The 13,932-nt window shown below is 34.2% G+C and overlaps 1 protein-coding gene across 3 annotated transcripts in view; it reads left to right on the forward strand.

Moving 5' to 3' along the window:
* The window catches only part of Zfr (zinc finger RNA binding protein), a 78,117-nt gene that overhangs the window by 46,619 nt on the left and 17,566 nt on the right, over positions 1–13,932 (forward strand). For 2 of the 3 annotated variants that reach the window (XM_074077654.1, XM_020180524.2), the window contains 5 exons: positions 2,371–2,533; positions 4,203–4,408; positions 5,255–5,405; positions 8,996–9,137; positions 13,623–13,720. In XM_074077654.1, coding sequence (XP_073933755.1) covers positions 2,371–2,533; positions 4,203–4,408; positions 5,255–5,405; positions 8,996–9,137; positions 13,623–13,720 — 760 coding nt within the window. The remainder of the gene's footprint in view (positions 1–2,370; positions 2,534–4,202; positions 4,409–5,254; positions 5,406–8,995; positions 9,138–13,622; positions 13,721–13,932) is intronic. The other variant, XR_012449200.1, reaches the window with a different exon arrangement.

Raw genomic sequence — 13,932 nt, forward strand, 5'->3', positions numbered from 1 at the left:
TGTCAAGGTTACTATAATAGAAATTAAAACTGTGAAGTATAAATACTTACTAATTTATTTTAAAATGTTTTGTTTTAGATTAAATATATTATAAGAAATTAGCTAGAAAATAACTATCTCTTCCCTATAATGTTGGAAAGAATTACATTGTTTTACACTGTAAATATAGAGATTTTTGCACATCTCTTTTTATTTGTCTTAAGGGAAGGCAGGAAGGTTCTTATACCTGCTTTTATGTTCATTATAACATAGTGCTGTATGTTGCTTCTCATAAATCCACTATATTTTCAAGAATAAAATGGAAAGGGCAAATGTCTTAATGCTTTATGAAAATAGTTTTGACCTCATGGATTTCCCAAAAGGGTCCTAGGGACCACCAGGAGTGTCTTTATCACACTTTGAAAATGCTTGCTATCGTTTACTTAAAATCTCTACCAATGAGATATTGTTAAACATGATAGCCATTTTTGTTTCAGTTTGGATTATTTTCATGCCTGGCCACTGGCATGTTGGTGTCCTATATTCCAGGCTGGCCTGGAACTTGAGATCCTTCTGCTTCAGCCTCCCAAGTGCTGGGATTATAAGCATGTGCCACAACATTTGGCCTTTGTTTTTCTTTTTCATTTATTTACTTATTGAACTCAGGACCTTGCACTCACTAGTAACTGCCACACTCCTAGCCCTTTTCTGCTTTAGTTATTTTTCAAATAGGTTCTCACACTTTTTTGCCCAGGGATGTTCTCAGACCATGCTCTTCCTTCCTACATTTTTCACATAGCTGGGACTACAGCTGTGTACCACCAGGTCTGACTGTTTTTCAGGGTTTTTTTATTACGTGTTGTCCATACTTATATTTATTCACCTTGGTCTTTGCTATTAGATATATACCAGTTTTTACTTTTATATGTATAACATAAAAATTTTCCTTGATTATTAATACATTATTAAGTAGTAATTAATAAGTAACTTATTAATAAGTATTAATAAGTGCTAGTCAGTGTGTTGTGTGCAGAGGGTGAGTTGGCAAACAGTGGTTAAAAAAGTCCCTGCCCTCATTTAACCATAACAAAACATTCATACCTGGCTGGTGAAGTGGCTCAAGTGGTATAGTGCCTATCTAGCACACATGAAGTCCTGAGTTCAAACCATAGTTCCACTAAAAAAAAAAAATTCAAACCTGAATTGAACATGATTTTCCAGAACCTTTAAGCTGCTTTTATTCTTTTTTCTAAAGGCCTAAATGAAAAAAAAGGCATCACCTGTCAGTCCTTAGTTAAATGACCTAATTTGAGGCCATGCCTCCTGCCCTTTTCTGCTTTAGTTATTTTTCAGATTGGGTCTTGTACTTTTTTTTATGCAAGGCCAGCCTTTGAGCACACCTGGAGAAAGTGATAGTTTTTATGGTGGCTAAAAATCATATTCCTTTCTTAACATTTTCTTTTTAACAGATTTTGTTATTCAAACCTTATTCTTACCAAAATTTGTTTGACATGTGCTTTCCTAAAGAGATAGTGGTATCTCAGTTTGAGGTTGAAAGTAAAGATAGAACTGAGATCGAGAGGACTTTTCAGTGAAAAAGATAGTCGAATGGATTCTGGAAATGTTGATCAGTAAAGCAGGGGCTGTACACTATATACCCACTTTCCAAATTCATCTCATGAGTATCTTATTTGGTAATTTTTAATCTGAACTAACAGCACTTAGGTGTCACAAAAATCTTATGACTTTGGTAATACAGACTATTCCCTTTTGGTAACAATTTTTAGAAGCCAAGTCTAACTATTATCTCTAGCCCAGAGCATTTGCTTTCTACTTTACCATAGTCCTTGTCACCCTTAGTATTTTCCCTAGAGTAAAATCGTGAGTTGGCCATTTATCACTATCTGGCACTATTGTTTCTTTTCCTCATAATCAGGAAATATTTTTTTTCTGCTTGCATGGGAAATTTAAGATATTACAAGAGGTTCTATGGAAAAATATAGGAGGGAGTTCATTTATTTGAAGACATGAGAAAAATGCTGAACTGTGCTATATGCACATTGGATTTTTCACATATATTATTGGTTTGACCCCCTTAGATATAGGTATTTGGGTTTACAATCCCTACCTTAAAAGGAGAGAGGTTGGAAGGAACTCTGTTGTTTCTAGTGCTTGTCCTTTCTGTAATTTTCTTTGCTCTTTCAAGTTCTCCTTTTACTTCCATGAAAAGCAAATAAGGGAAGTCAGATAAAGCAGGGAAGAAGAACAGTGCTACTAAGCTGCTTTAGGTGGGTTTTTTTTTTTTTTTTAATTGCTTTTTAAGTCATTATCGATGGTAGTGTTAGGGTTATATTTTGCCTCGTGTGCTCATAAATATCGCTTGTGTTCCAGACGTTATGAAGAGGACATGTACTGGAGAAGAATGGAGGAAGAACAGCATCATTGGGATGATCGCCGCCGAATGCCTGATGGAGGGTATCCTCATGGTCCTCCGGGCCCATTAGGTCTCCTGGGGGTCCGACCAGGCATGCCTCCTCAACCGCAGGGTCCTGCAGTGAGTGTCATCTTTGTTTATATAAGGGGTGAGAGTTTAGGCTTATTTTTTAGACTTAATCTGATCTGAAATGAATTTCATCTGACTTAGATTTTTCCCTCCTTTCATTACATTACAAGTTATGTATCCTAATGTTTATGTGCATAAGAATTTCAAAGTTTTCATTACTCTATTTTTTTTTTTTTTGTGTTACTGGAGTTTGAACACAGGTCCTGACACTTGCTCAACAAATGGTCTTCCACTTCAGCCACTCTGCTAGCCCTACTCTTCCTTATTTTTAATATTTGCTAAATTCTGAAAGCAGAGCTTCTTTTGCTAATTCTTTCACATAATTGACTGTTGCCTTAGTTCTTTATATCAGAAAGAATAGTTATTTTAGAGGTAATCGCTATATCAGAAAGAATAGTTATTTTAGAGGCAATCGCTTTGTCTTCACATTCACTTTTTTCTTTCTTTCCTTTTTTTAGTGGTACTGGGTTTTGAACTCAAGATCTTGCACTTGGCTAGGCAGGCACTCTACCCCTTTAGCCATGCCTGCAGCCTCCAGTCTGTTTTTTAACTTGTGCATAAAAACAAAAATTGGCTGTGAATGCTAGTACACACCTATAATCCCAACACTCGAATTTGAGGCAGTAGGATCCTTGAGTTCAAGGCTGGATTTACTGGGCTACATAGCAAAACCCTGGATGGATGGATGGATATAAAAGTTCTTACAATATATCAAATGCATGTTCTTGTCTTCCCATTACTTGTAGTTTAGAATCTGTTTCTTCAAATTGTGATCATTTAAAATCTGCTAAGTTGAGTAAAAGATAAGAAGACAAATGATTTAAGATAAGTGCCAGAATTAATGTGTGAGGAAGATGGGAAAGATCTGCCCTTGAGAATTTGTTCTTACAACTGGGTAAAAGAGTTACAAGGAACATCTCATACAAGTTCAGACTACCGAAAAGAAAGTACATTTTTTTTTTCTTGAGAGCAATCACAAGAAAAGAGAAAGCTTTTTTTTTTTTTCTTTTTCCTTTTTTTGCAGTAAAACTCAGGCCTACACCTTGAGCCATTCTATCAGCCCTGTGTGTGTGTGTGTGTGTGTGAGAGAGAGAGAGAGAGAGAGAGAGAAGAGAGATGGGGTTTTTTGAAATAGGCCCCCATGAACTATTTGTCTGGGCTGACCTCGAACCTCGATTCTTCTCATATCTGCCTCCTGAGTAGCTAGGATTGCAGGCATGAGTCACCTGGCTAACAACCTATTTTCTTTCTCATTTGTCATCACAGTGTCTTGGCAGTTGTAAAATTTGAATTATTGAAAAGCATTTAAAGGGCTGAGGATGTAGCTCAGTGGTAGAATGCTTACTTAACATGTGTAAGTCCCTGGGTTCTTTCCCTAGCACCACAAAATATTCTAAAGTGTTTTCATAGCTTTAGATTATATATATTGTAATTTTCTTGTTTTGAGGCAAAGTGTATATATATCCATCCAAGCATATGTTGTGTGGATGGTATAACTTTTCCATAGTTTACACCTTTTTTTTCCCTGAAATAAAAAAAAGATTGTTTTAAATGCACATCTTATGTAATTGACTTGTAAACATATGGCAAATATTTGTACAGTTGAAAATAATAGTTCAGAAAACATTTTTTTAAATGAAATAATAACTTTTCTTTCTAGCCCTTACGTCGTCCTGACTCATCTGATGACCGTTATGTAATGACAAAACATGCAACCATTTATCCGACTGAAGAAGAGTTGCAGGCAGTTCAGAAAATTGTTTCTATCACTGAACGTGCTTTAAAACTGGTTTCAGACAGTTTGTCTGAACATGAGAAGAGCAAGAGCAAAGAGGGAGATGATAAGAAAGAGGGAGGTAAAGACAGGTGTGTTTTCAAAGTTCTTTATGTATTTTTGGTTTTCCTTACATGGACTTCTTACATTTGAAATAAAGATTACAAAGACTGGTAACTCTGGTGTAAGTCTACATGTCTTAACTAGCCTTGTGTTAGATTTTGAAGGTATTCAGCTGCTTTTTGCTAAAATGAGAAATAATGCAGTTCTACCAACAGTTTCAAATCTTATAATTTTACTCATTTAAGTTTATATAAAAATATGTTGAATTTGCTTCAAAGCAGCCCTTACGGTTTTCTACTTGCATTCAGCTACTTTTTTCTGTTTTATTTGTTACATCTGTCTTCCCTTCAGTCTTTGTTTTAATAACTGTTTTCTTATAGCAGTGACCACAAAGCTCATGAATAACTGAGCTTTAGCAACATCTTTCATATCAAGTTTGTATTGATTTGTAACTTTTAACTTTCTCTTTGCCATTTGGAAATATTTTAATTATATTAAATATGGCTTTTACTATTCTTACTTACAAAATAAATACAGGGGGCTGGATGTAATGTTGCACCCCTATAATCCTAGCACTCAAGAGGCAGAGGTAGGAGGATCATGGATGATCATTGATAATAGCCTGAGCTACGTAGTGAGACCTTGTCTCACAAATAAATAAATAAAAGTAAGTAAATAGTAGACACATTGGTGTCCTTACTTATTCTTAATCCATGTTGCTTATCTAGATGAAGTGTAGCTTAAAATACTGTATATTTTTCTAGTGTAGTCAGTGAAAATTTTACATTTCATTTACTGTTGTGGGTTTAAAGAATATTATAGCTCTGTTTGAGAAAAGAAATGTCATATTATAATATAAGTTGGTTTTGCTACAGAGCTTTGAAAGGAGTATTGCGAGTAGGAGTATTGGCAAAAGGATTACTTCTCAGAGGAGATAGAAATGTCAACCTTGTTTTGCTGTGCTCAGAAAAACCTTCAAAGACATTATTAAGTCGTATTGCAGAAAATCTACCCAAACAACTTGCTGTAAGTATTGTGGAAATGTTAAATTTACCTCTCATCTGGTTCAAAAGTTTTTGGCAGTACTAACTGTGCTTCTTTTTAAACATCAGCCAGCCTTTAAAATTTTGGCTTGAGTTTCAGTGTTGAGTTTTTTGCTTAATTGTACAAACTGATGAAACTATTTTTCTACTTTTTCTTTTTAGGTTTATAGTCTTGTATTGGGCATGAAGCCATTTTGCTAATTTATTTTAAAATGTAGAATTGCAGCATATGCCGTTTTTTTCCTGTTCTTTTCTCAAAATTTGAATCATAGGAAGGCAGTTGTTAGGCTTGCAGAGTGGCTCAAGTGGTAGAGCGCCTGCCTAGCAAGCATGAGGCCCTGGGTTCAAGCCCCAATATCACAAAATTTTAAAAATCCTATTTGAAGGGGAGTGTAAAAGAAAGAAGGTGAATATGGGCCGGGTGCGGGTGGCTCACGCCTGTAATTCTAACTACTCAGGAGGCAAAGATTAGGAGGATCACGGTTCAAAGCCAGCCTGGGCAATAATTCTGCAAGACCTTATCTCAAAAAACCCTTCACAAAAAATAGGGACTGATGGAGTGGCTCAAGGTGAAGGCCCCAAGTTCAAGCCCCACTACCTCACCAAAAAAAAAAAAAACCTTGCAGAATCAAGGAATAAGAATGGCTATAGAATTTTTAAACTTGTTGAAGCCACCATAAAAAGGGGACTAAGATAGAAGAAAAGTAGGAGATGAACCAATTCAGGCTGTATTTTATATATATACACATATAGAAATGTCACAAGGAAACTCCCTGTGTAGCTATCTTAAACAAAAATATTCTGTTTTTCTCTTACAAAACCGGAGAACAGGAAGGTGGAACAGATCCTACCTTGGAGGGGAATGGGATGGGGGAGGAGGTGGAGAAAGGGCATGGGAAGGTGAATGTAGTACAAATATTGTGTACACGTGTATGTAAATGGAATTATGGTACCTGTTGAGCCTCTTCCAGGAATGGTGGGAGGAAGGGGTAAAGGAAAATGATCGAGTAAATTCAAGTATCATATATTTTATATATTGTAATAACTTTTGTAAATGTCACAGTATACCCCTACCCAGCACAACAATAAAAAAAAAGAAAAAAGAAATAATAAGTAAATATAAAAGTAATTTTTTTAAAAAAGACAGTTGTTTAGGGAGGAAAAAGGAATTTTTTTCTTTCAAACATGAAATATATAATCTTAAACTTTTTAATTCATGAACTTCCTCTATCTAGTTGTATACATGGTTTTAATATAGTAGCTAAAGCAGAAAGTCTTGCTAATTTGAATTTTTCTGGTTTTATTCTGATGAATGTAGTAGTCTCATATCCCTGTCCCCTTATCCTTGGGAATATGGTCCAAGACTCCCTGTGGATGACTGAAACCTCAGTACCAACCATATATGTCATCTTTTTCCTATACCTACATACTCATGATAAAGTATAAATTAGGGGCAGTAAGAGATTAGCAATAAAAATTCACCACCATTAGAAAACCTCAGCATGCTTCTTTTTAATTTCTTTTTTTTTTTTTTTGGCGGCACTGAGATTTGAACTCAGCCTCATGCTTGCTAGGCAGACACTCTACCTCTTGAGCCACTCACCAGCCCTGTTTTCTTTCTGTTTGTTTTGGTTTTTGGTGCTATAGACTAAACCCCCATCCTCATGCAAACTAAACATGTGCTCTAACAACTAAACTACAACTTCTTTTCTCAAGTTGACAACTTGCCACCTTATATTAAGCTTCTCTTTGACATATTTGTTTTTGTTTCTGGTGTGTGTGTGATAGCACAGGCTTTATTGGGGAGATGAAATGTGAGAAGGGTTCTCCAGCAAGAGAGCTAGAGCCCACAAAGCTGCTTACAGACCTGTAGTGGGTGGGGGAGTAGGTATCTTTGGCATATTTGAAGACATCACCACTCTTGGCTCTTTGGAGCCATTACAGTATAAAATAAGGGTTTCTTGAATACAAGCACTGCCATATCTAATAACTCAGACAACTGCTAAGTTGCTCATGATAGGTAGCTCGTATAACATAGATACACTACTAGGCAAAGAGATGATTCACATAGCAGTGAATGTGGACACTGCAGTGAATGTTGGACAGCGTGGCTGAACAGAATGCAATTTAAAACACATAAATTGCTATTTCTGGAATTTTTCACTTATTTTTGAACTTCAGTTAACCACAGGTAACTGAAACTATGGAAAAAATCACTAATGTTTATAATGGTTGGAAACACTTCTCTTGTGTCCCTTCAGCAACTCATGGCAATATACAGTTAATAAAAGATTCCCCTTACTTCTACAAAAACATTTTTTAAAACTTGTCTTTAAAAATTGTACTAAAAAACACAAAAAAAGTACTATATTAGCTTATTAGAGTAAAATTTACAGTAATGATTCTTTGAATAATATATAAAATTTATTTTAAACCTTGGAATTTAATTAATCTCTCCAGATTGAGAGATTGGGATTTCATACCTGACCCCAGTAGAACAACAGATAACAATAGGAATAATGAAATGCCATATTGAACGTAAGCTGTAACAATTGGCACTCACTGTTGTTTGTTTTACATTGCTCTTGTTCCAGATCTGGAGATGAATCTTTTTATGTATTACGAACAGCAGAATCAACATTGTGTGTCTACTTCTTGTCTCTCTGATGACATAATTAGGACAGTGTAGTGGGTGAAGAAAAGGTTTTGGGGGCCTTGATTAAAAAATCATGGAATTTTTGAGAAACAGCTTGATATTAATTGTAGTCCTTACTAAAACTATAAAGCAGGAAATAATGAGTGAGTGACAGTTTTGTGAAGATTATTCTTCCAAAATCCACCTGCTTATTGTGTTAAGTGATAAACAAGTAAAATAAAGTTAATTCATCATCATTATAGTTAACATGTACATAGTGCTATAATTCCCCAAGAATCCTTTAGGTGTTCCATATAATTATTGTTCCTATTCTACAGAAACAAGTACAGGGTAGTTAGCAATTTGCCCATCTTCACATTACTCATAGAGTTAGGATTTGAGCCCAGTTCTACACTGTCAGCACTTCATGTAATTTCTGTTTAGAACTTTTATTCATATAAATTGGGTTACTACATGTCTACCAAATTGGAGCAAGTCATAGCTTTTCTAGTTATTGACCAGGAATTTCTTATCCCTGGTAGGATAAGATCTGTTGAGTTTACAAAGAATGTACAATGGGAATTGTTGAAATGTGGCTCCTTTAGGTACAGGTATTTATTTTAGTTCCTTTCAAAGTCTGTAAATATGGTAGTGTTTTTGTTACTGAAGAATTCATCATCTAAGATAAGACATATCCATGTACAAATATCTTACATAATACAAAAAATAGTAGTATTAGCTCAACAAAAAATTCTGAAAGTAAGGAAGAGAAGACATTAATGTTATGGGTATATCTGGCATGTTCTTCTTAGATGGAGTAGTATATTATTCAGTCCTTATAGAATGGTTAAGGCAGTAAGAAACTGAAAGCTGTGATGAACTGCTTTTGTCTGTTAATGAACAGATCTCACTAATTTCTTATAATCTTCCTTACTTAGGTTATAAGTCCTGAGAAGTATGATATAAAATGTGCTGTATCTGAAGCGGCAATAATTTTGAATTCATGTGTGGAACCCAAAATGCAAGTCACTATCACCCTGACATCTCCAATTATTCGAGAAGAGAACATGAGGGAAGGAGGTTGGAAAGCCATTAAGCATTCTACTTTTCTATCAACTGTGGTTTTTTGTTTTTTTTTTTTTTTGGTTTTTTTTTTTGTTGTTTTTTTTCCCCTACTCTTTTAAGATGGCATTAAGCCCTAGAAGGCAACATGCTGGCATTATGTATGAATTTGATCGATTTAACTTACTTAGCAACTAGTTTTGCTTAAGATCATTTCCCACAAAGTAAATGCTCTTCTTAGTGATGTGCTTATATATTAAACACTTAATGTGACTGGTTTTCTTGATTTTTTTCTTTTCTTGCTAACCTCAGATTTCTGGAAAAATAACTTCAAAATTATTTTTATTGGTACAAATGATGCACAAAAAAAAAAGTTTAAAATGTTTGCCAGTAACTAGGGGTTACAATTTTAACCTGTGTTAAGAAGTACTTGATCTTGCCTTGTCTTTAAAAAAGACAAGAGTTTCACAGACAAAATTGGCTAAATATTCATAGCACATATTTTTAAGAGATTGTTATGTATATAATCGTGGATTTGGCATGTCCTGAGGTAAATATTTCTAGTTCTCTGAGGTTGCTTTTTGGTTTGGAGCACTTCTTAAATGCAGAACATCCTAATGCACACAGATTGGGGTATTTGGCCCAAATATACTAGAGATATTAAAAAATAAATAGTGTAGTTATAATTAGTTATAGTGCAGTTTAGGGATTTTAAACTTCATTTACAATTTGTAGACCATGAATCTTGCTGGTGCCAGCAATGTTGCTTTAGGGACTATTCTGTAACATTTTCAGAGCTTCAAAAGCTTTTAAGCCAAAAAGCATGATTGGTGTCTGCAGTATGTTGGTTCTTTGTTTTATGGGTCAGATAAAATTTACTTTGTTTCCTTTCATGTTGTTTTTATATATCTTAACTTGTTGAATATAGCCATTATAATCTACACTAATACTTCTTTGTGATACAGGTTGAGGAGAAAAGGCTCCTAGTTACTGTCCTTTTAAATTTGTAAAGAAATTTTTTTAAGACTCTGGGCTTTTCCACAACCCAGGAAAAGGACATTTTAACCAAAAGTGTCATTGGGAGACATAATCTAATTTTGCATACTTTAGATATCCACTATTTTAGAACTCATATATTGTATCTTAAGTTTTTCATCTTAAAAATAAATGGATTTTCCATAAAGGATCTTCTACTTCCACTCAAGTCTTGCTATGGGTGTTGCTAGAGAAAGTTTCTGAGTCAATTTGGCCAGATCATATGTAGCATGTTGCCCTTTACTTAGATTTGAAACTAAAAGTCTAAATGATACATTATAAATCAAAGTTACTATATTTTGTGTGAAATTATGTAACCATTTAGCTTTTCAGGATAACATTTGTCCAATTAGCCTTTTAGGCTTAATTAAATTAGTGCAGTGTCAAGCATTTTATTAGTTTGTGAATGTCTAAAGTTAATAGTGTCATATTTATAGTAAATTCTTTGATAACCTATCCTTTCTAAAGGAAACAAAATTATATTTTTGTCTGACCCAGACCTGAGTTAGAATTACTGTTGTGAATTTTATAAATATGATCGTGAAGAAAATGGTCAATCTAAAATTGAAAGATTTTGCTTCAAGACACTGAGCTGGAAAGTTGGATGTGCAAAAGTGTAGAAACATTGATAAAATGTTCCTTGCTGCAGATAACTGCAGTAAACCATGTCTTTAGCTTCATTACGAAGATTGCTTCTTTCTTGCTGCAGAATAACGGTATGTATTCTCTCTCACTGCAGCTCCCAATGCTCTGTGTCTTAAAATCACTTAAAGCCTATAGCTTGCTTTGGGAAGTTAGTACCGGGGTAAGGAAGGCTTTGCCGGAAGAACCAATGTAAATCACAAGACTTACTACTTGCACATAGTGTGGTAGCCTGTTTAATGTGTAGTGGTCCTGTTAATAAGAAAAATTAATTATTAAAGGAAATGATTACATTGTCCAAATAACTGTTAAACACATGAAAGATCTATTTTGTGGTACTGTGTTTGACAGTTAAATATTTAGTAAACATTTAATTGACTTAAAGCTTAGAAATGTTCAAAATGTCTAACCCTTGCTGCAGAAGTCTTTTCTGCAGCAAATGAAGTATTGTGTGTGTTTTTTTCCACCTATAGCTTATCAGGCCCGGTCCAAAGCCTTCTAGCAGAGGGAATTGATTCCTGTCAGGGGTTGCTGCCAAGACATCGGAAGGATTTTTGACCAAGGTTTTCAGAAGCTCAGTGTCACATCTGCCATTTGATTAAGGAGGGATTTTGGATGCAGAGACTAGCATTTATAGTCCTTCTTGTGGCTGTTTTGTTTTGTCTTTGTCTCTTCTGGAATTGAGCAGTGTTCACACTAGTTTTAAGTAGATGAGTGGATTATATACTGTACATAACCATGTTAATTTAAATTAATATTTTCCCATTAACTTTTAACCATAAAATAGTGTGGACACAGCATGTCTTCTGATTGGTGATTAACCCCTTAAATACAGTCATATAGGATGAGAATTTGCATTTTGTTTTTATAAATTTACTGGTTTTCATTTTGTTTTGTTAACTGGGTGTTAGGCAATGAATGAGGAGCATGATTTTAGCACAATATATATATAAGGGGTTAATCCATTTAAAATGTAAAAATGGGTGCAAAAATCCACACTCTAAATGTAACAGAAACTTCCTACTTGCAGCTCTAATTCATTTTTAACTTGCAATAGGTGTCTTAGTATCTTTGAATTTGATGAAAATTTCATAGTTACAAATACAAAAAGGACGTTTTTCCTTGCATATTGGAGGAGATAAAAATTTGTGAATTGTTATTTTAGAAACTTCTTTAGTAGATTGCAAATTGTCACCTATTTGCATCCAAGCTTTAGCAAATAATGAAAATAGGGGCCACAGAAAAAGGTCCTTTAGCATGTTCTGCATGCTTGAGTAAGTGGGATTGGTTGGGGGGGAGGGTTTTTTGTTTTTGTTTTGTTTTGTTTTTCTTTTTTAACATCTTAGTTAGCTGTGCTGTCCTGTGTCCCTTTCCATTATCTCAAAACAGTCTTTTTCTTATATTCAAATTCTTGCTAGGGTCAGTAGTTGGTCTTGCACGTTTTGAAATTATTACTAATATTTTTTATCTTAATAGTTTTTTTTTTTAGCACCATATTTCTCTGTGTTCCACTCTAAAAATATTACCTAGTTTTTCTTGATTGGTAGGCTTCCTCTTTACATGTCTTCTGAAAAATCTGTGTGATTATTTGAGGAATAACAACTAAGAAAAGAAAGCCCAGTCAGGAAACAGAATCCTTTATCAATTTAAAATGTGCTTTTTAAAATATGTCATTTATGCAGCATAATGACATGTCTTTTAAAGCTTTTAAGTGTTTATGATAAGGTTTGAGTAGTTTGCCCAGATTTGTGACTATTTCTTCTGCCCCACATATTTATTTGAGGCACTCAGTGAATTAATTGTGTCATAATTGCCTTACGAGTTTTGTGCTCTTTAGCCGAGGAATTGTTTTATACTCATTATTTTTTATATAATGTTTCTGTATTTAGAAAATATACCATAAAATCACTGAGACCTATGAATTAGTTTGAAATAAGTATAATTTTGCTTATTAATAGTTTTAATAACATTTACTTATATGTACACTTATAGGTATGATTAGATGAATATGTAGCTGGCCCTTTGACTTTCACTTTCGTGAATGACTTTTACTTAATGTAAAGTTAACTTTCTGTCATGGTTTAGTTTTACATTTTCTCATGTTTTGTGTAGTTCATTTATGTTTTAACCAATTAAAATTTTACATATAATTTATTATGAAAGCATTCTGCTTATTGCACTTTTCTGTATATAATTGTCTTTAACCATGCTAGTTTCTATTGCTCTTCTTCTTTGCTCATTCTTTCTCTTAATTTAGTTTCTTGGAATACTTCTTAAGAAAACTTTGATTTTTAAAGGGCATTTCTTAATCCCTTTTACTTTAAAATTCTCTTGTGGAAGAAAGGCATTACAAATGTCTTAATTGGGTTCTTAATTTTTTCCTGTGTTTAACATTGTATGAATCATTTCATATTTATCTTGAGTTCTTTGCTATATTAGCCTCAGAATAACCTACGATCACCTAGAATACTGAACAAACTCAGTTTTATTGTGCATTCTCATTTATTAAGGTGGATTTTTGTGTTCCCTCTTGTCTTTTTTGTGCTGGTTCGCTGTGTCCAATAATCTTTCCTTTAGGTTGCATTTGTGGGTAGGGTTTATATTTCCAGAAAACATTTACTATAATACTAAATTAAAAACTTAATTTCTGTTTGTTTTTCATACTCGGTTATGTAAATTCATTGAAAGTCACTCCCTTGGGTACATTAAAATTCTGACAAACTCTCAAATGGCTCATGTGACACTGATGCTACTTTAAGGAAGTGTCTTGCTCACCTGGTCAAACACCCATTCCTCACTGCATTTTGCCAATTCAATCCATTTTAGATGTAACCTCGGGTATGGTGAAAGACCCACCGGACGTCTTGGACAGGCAAAAATGCCTTGACGCTCTGGCTGCTCTACGCCACGCTAAGTGGTTCCAGGTTCGGAACATCATTTTACTTTTTTCTTGTAGCCTTATGAGAGAGTAGTTCAGTACAACATGTTTAACTGTGCTTAAACATTTCAAAAGATTACTCAAGCAATACTATTTTAAATTAAATAACCATGAACTATGTGAACATAGAAAGATGAGTATGAAGATCTGCATATTGCAGTTACTATTAATTTGACAATAAGCAGGTTTTGGGGGTGT

This window comes from Castor canadensis, chromosome 6 (assembly GCF_047511655.1).
Source record: "Castor canadensis chromosome 6, mCasCan1.hap1v2, whole genome shotgun sequence".
NCBI classification, from domain to species: domain Eukaryota; kingdom Metazoa; phylum Chordata; class Mammalia; order Rodentia; family Castoridae; genus Castor; species Castor canadensis.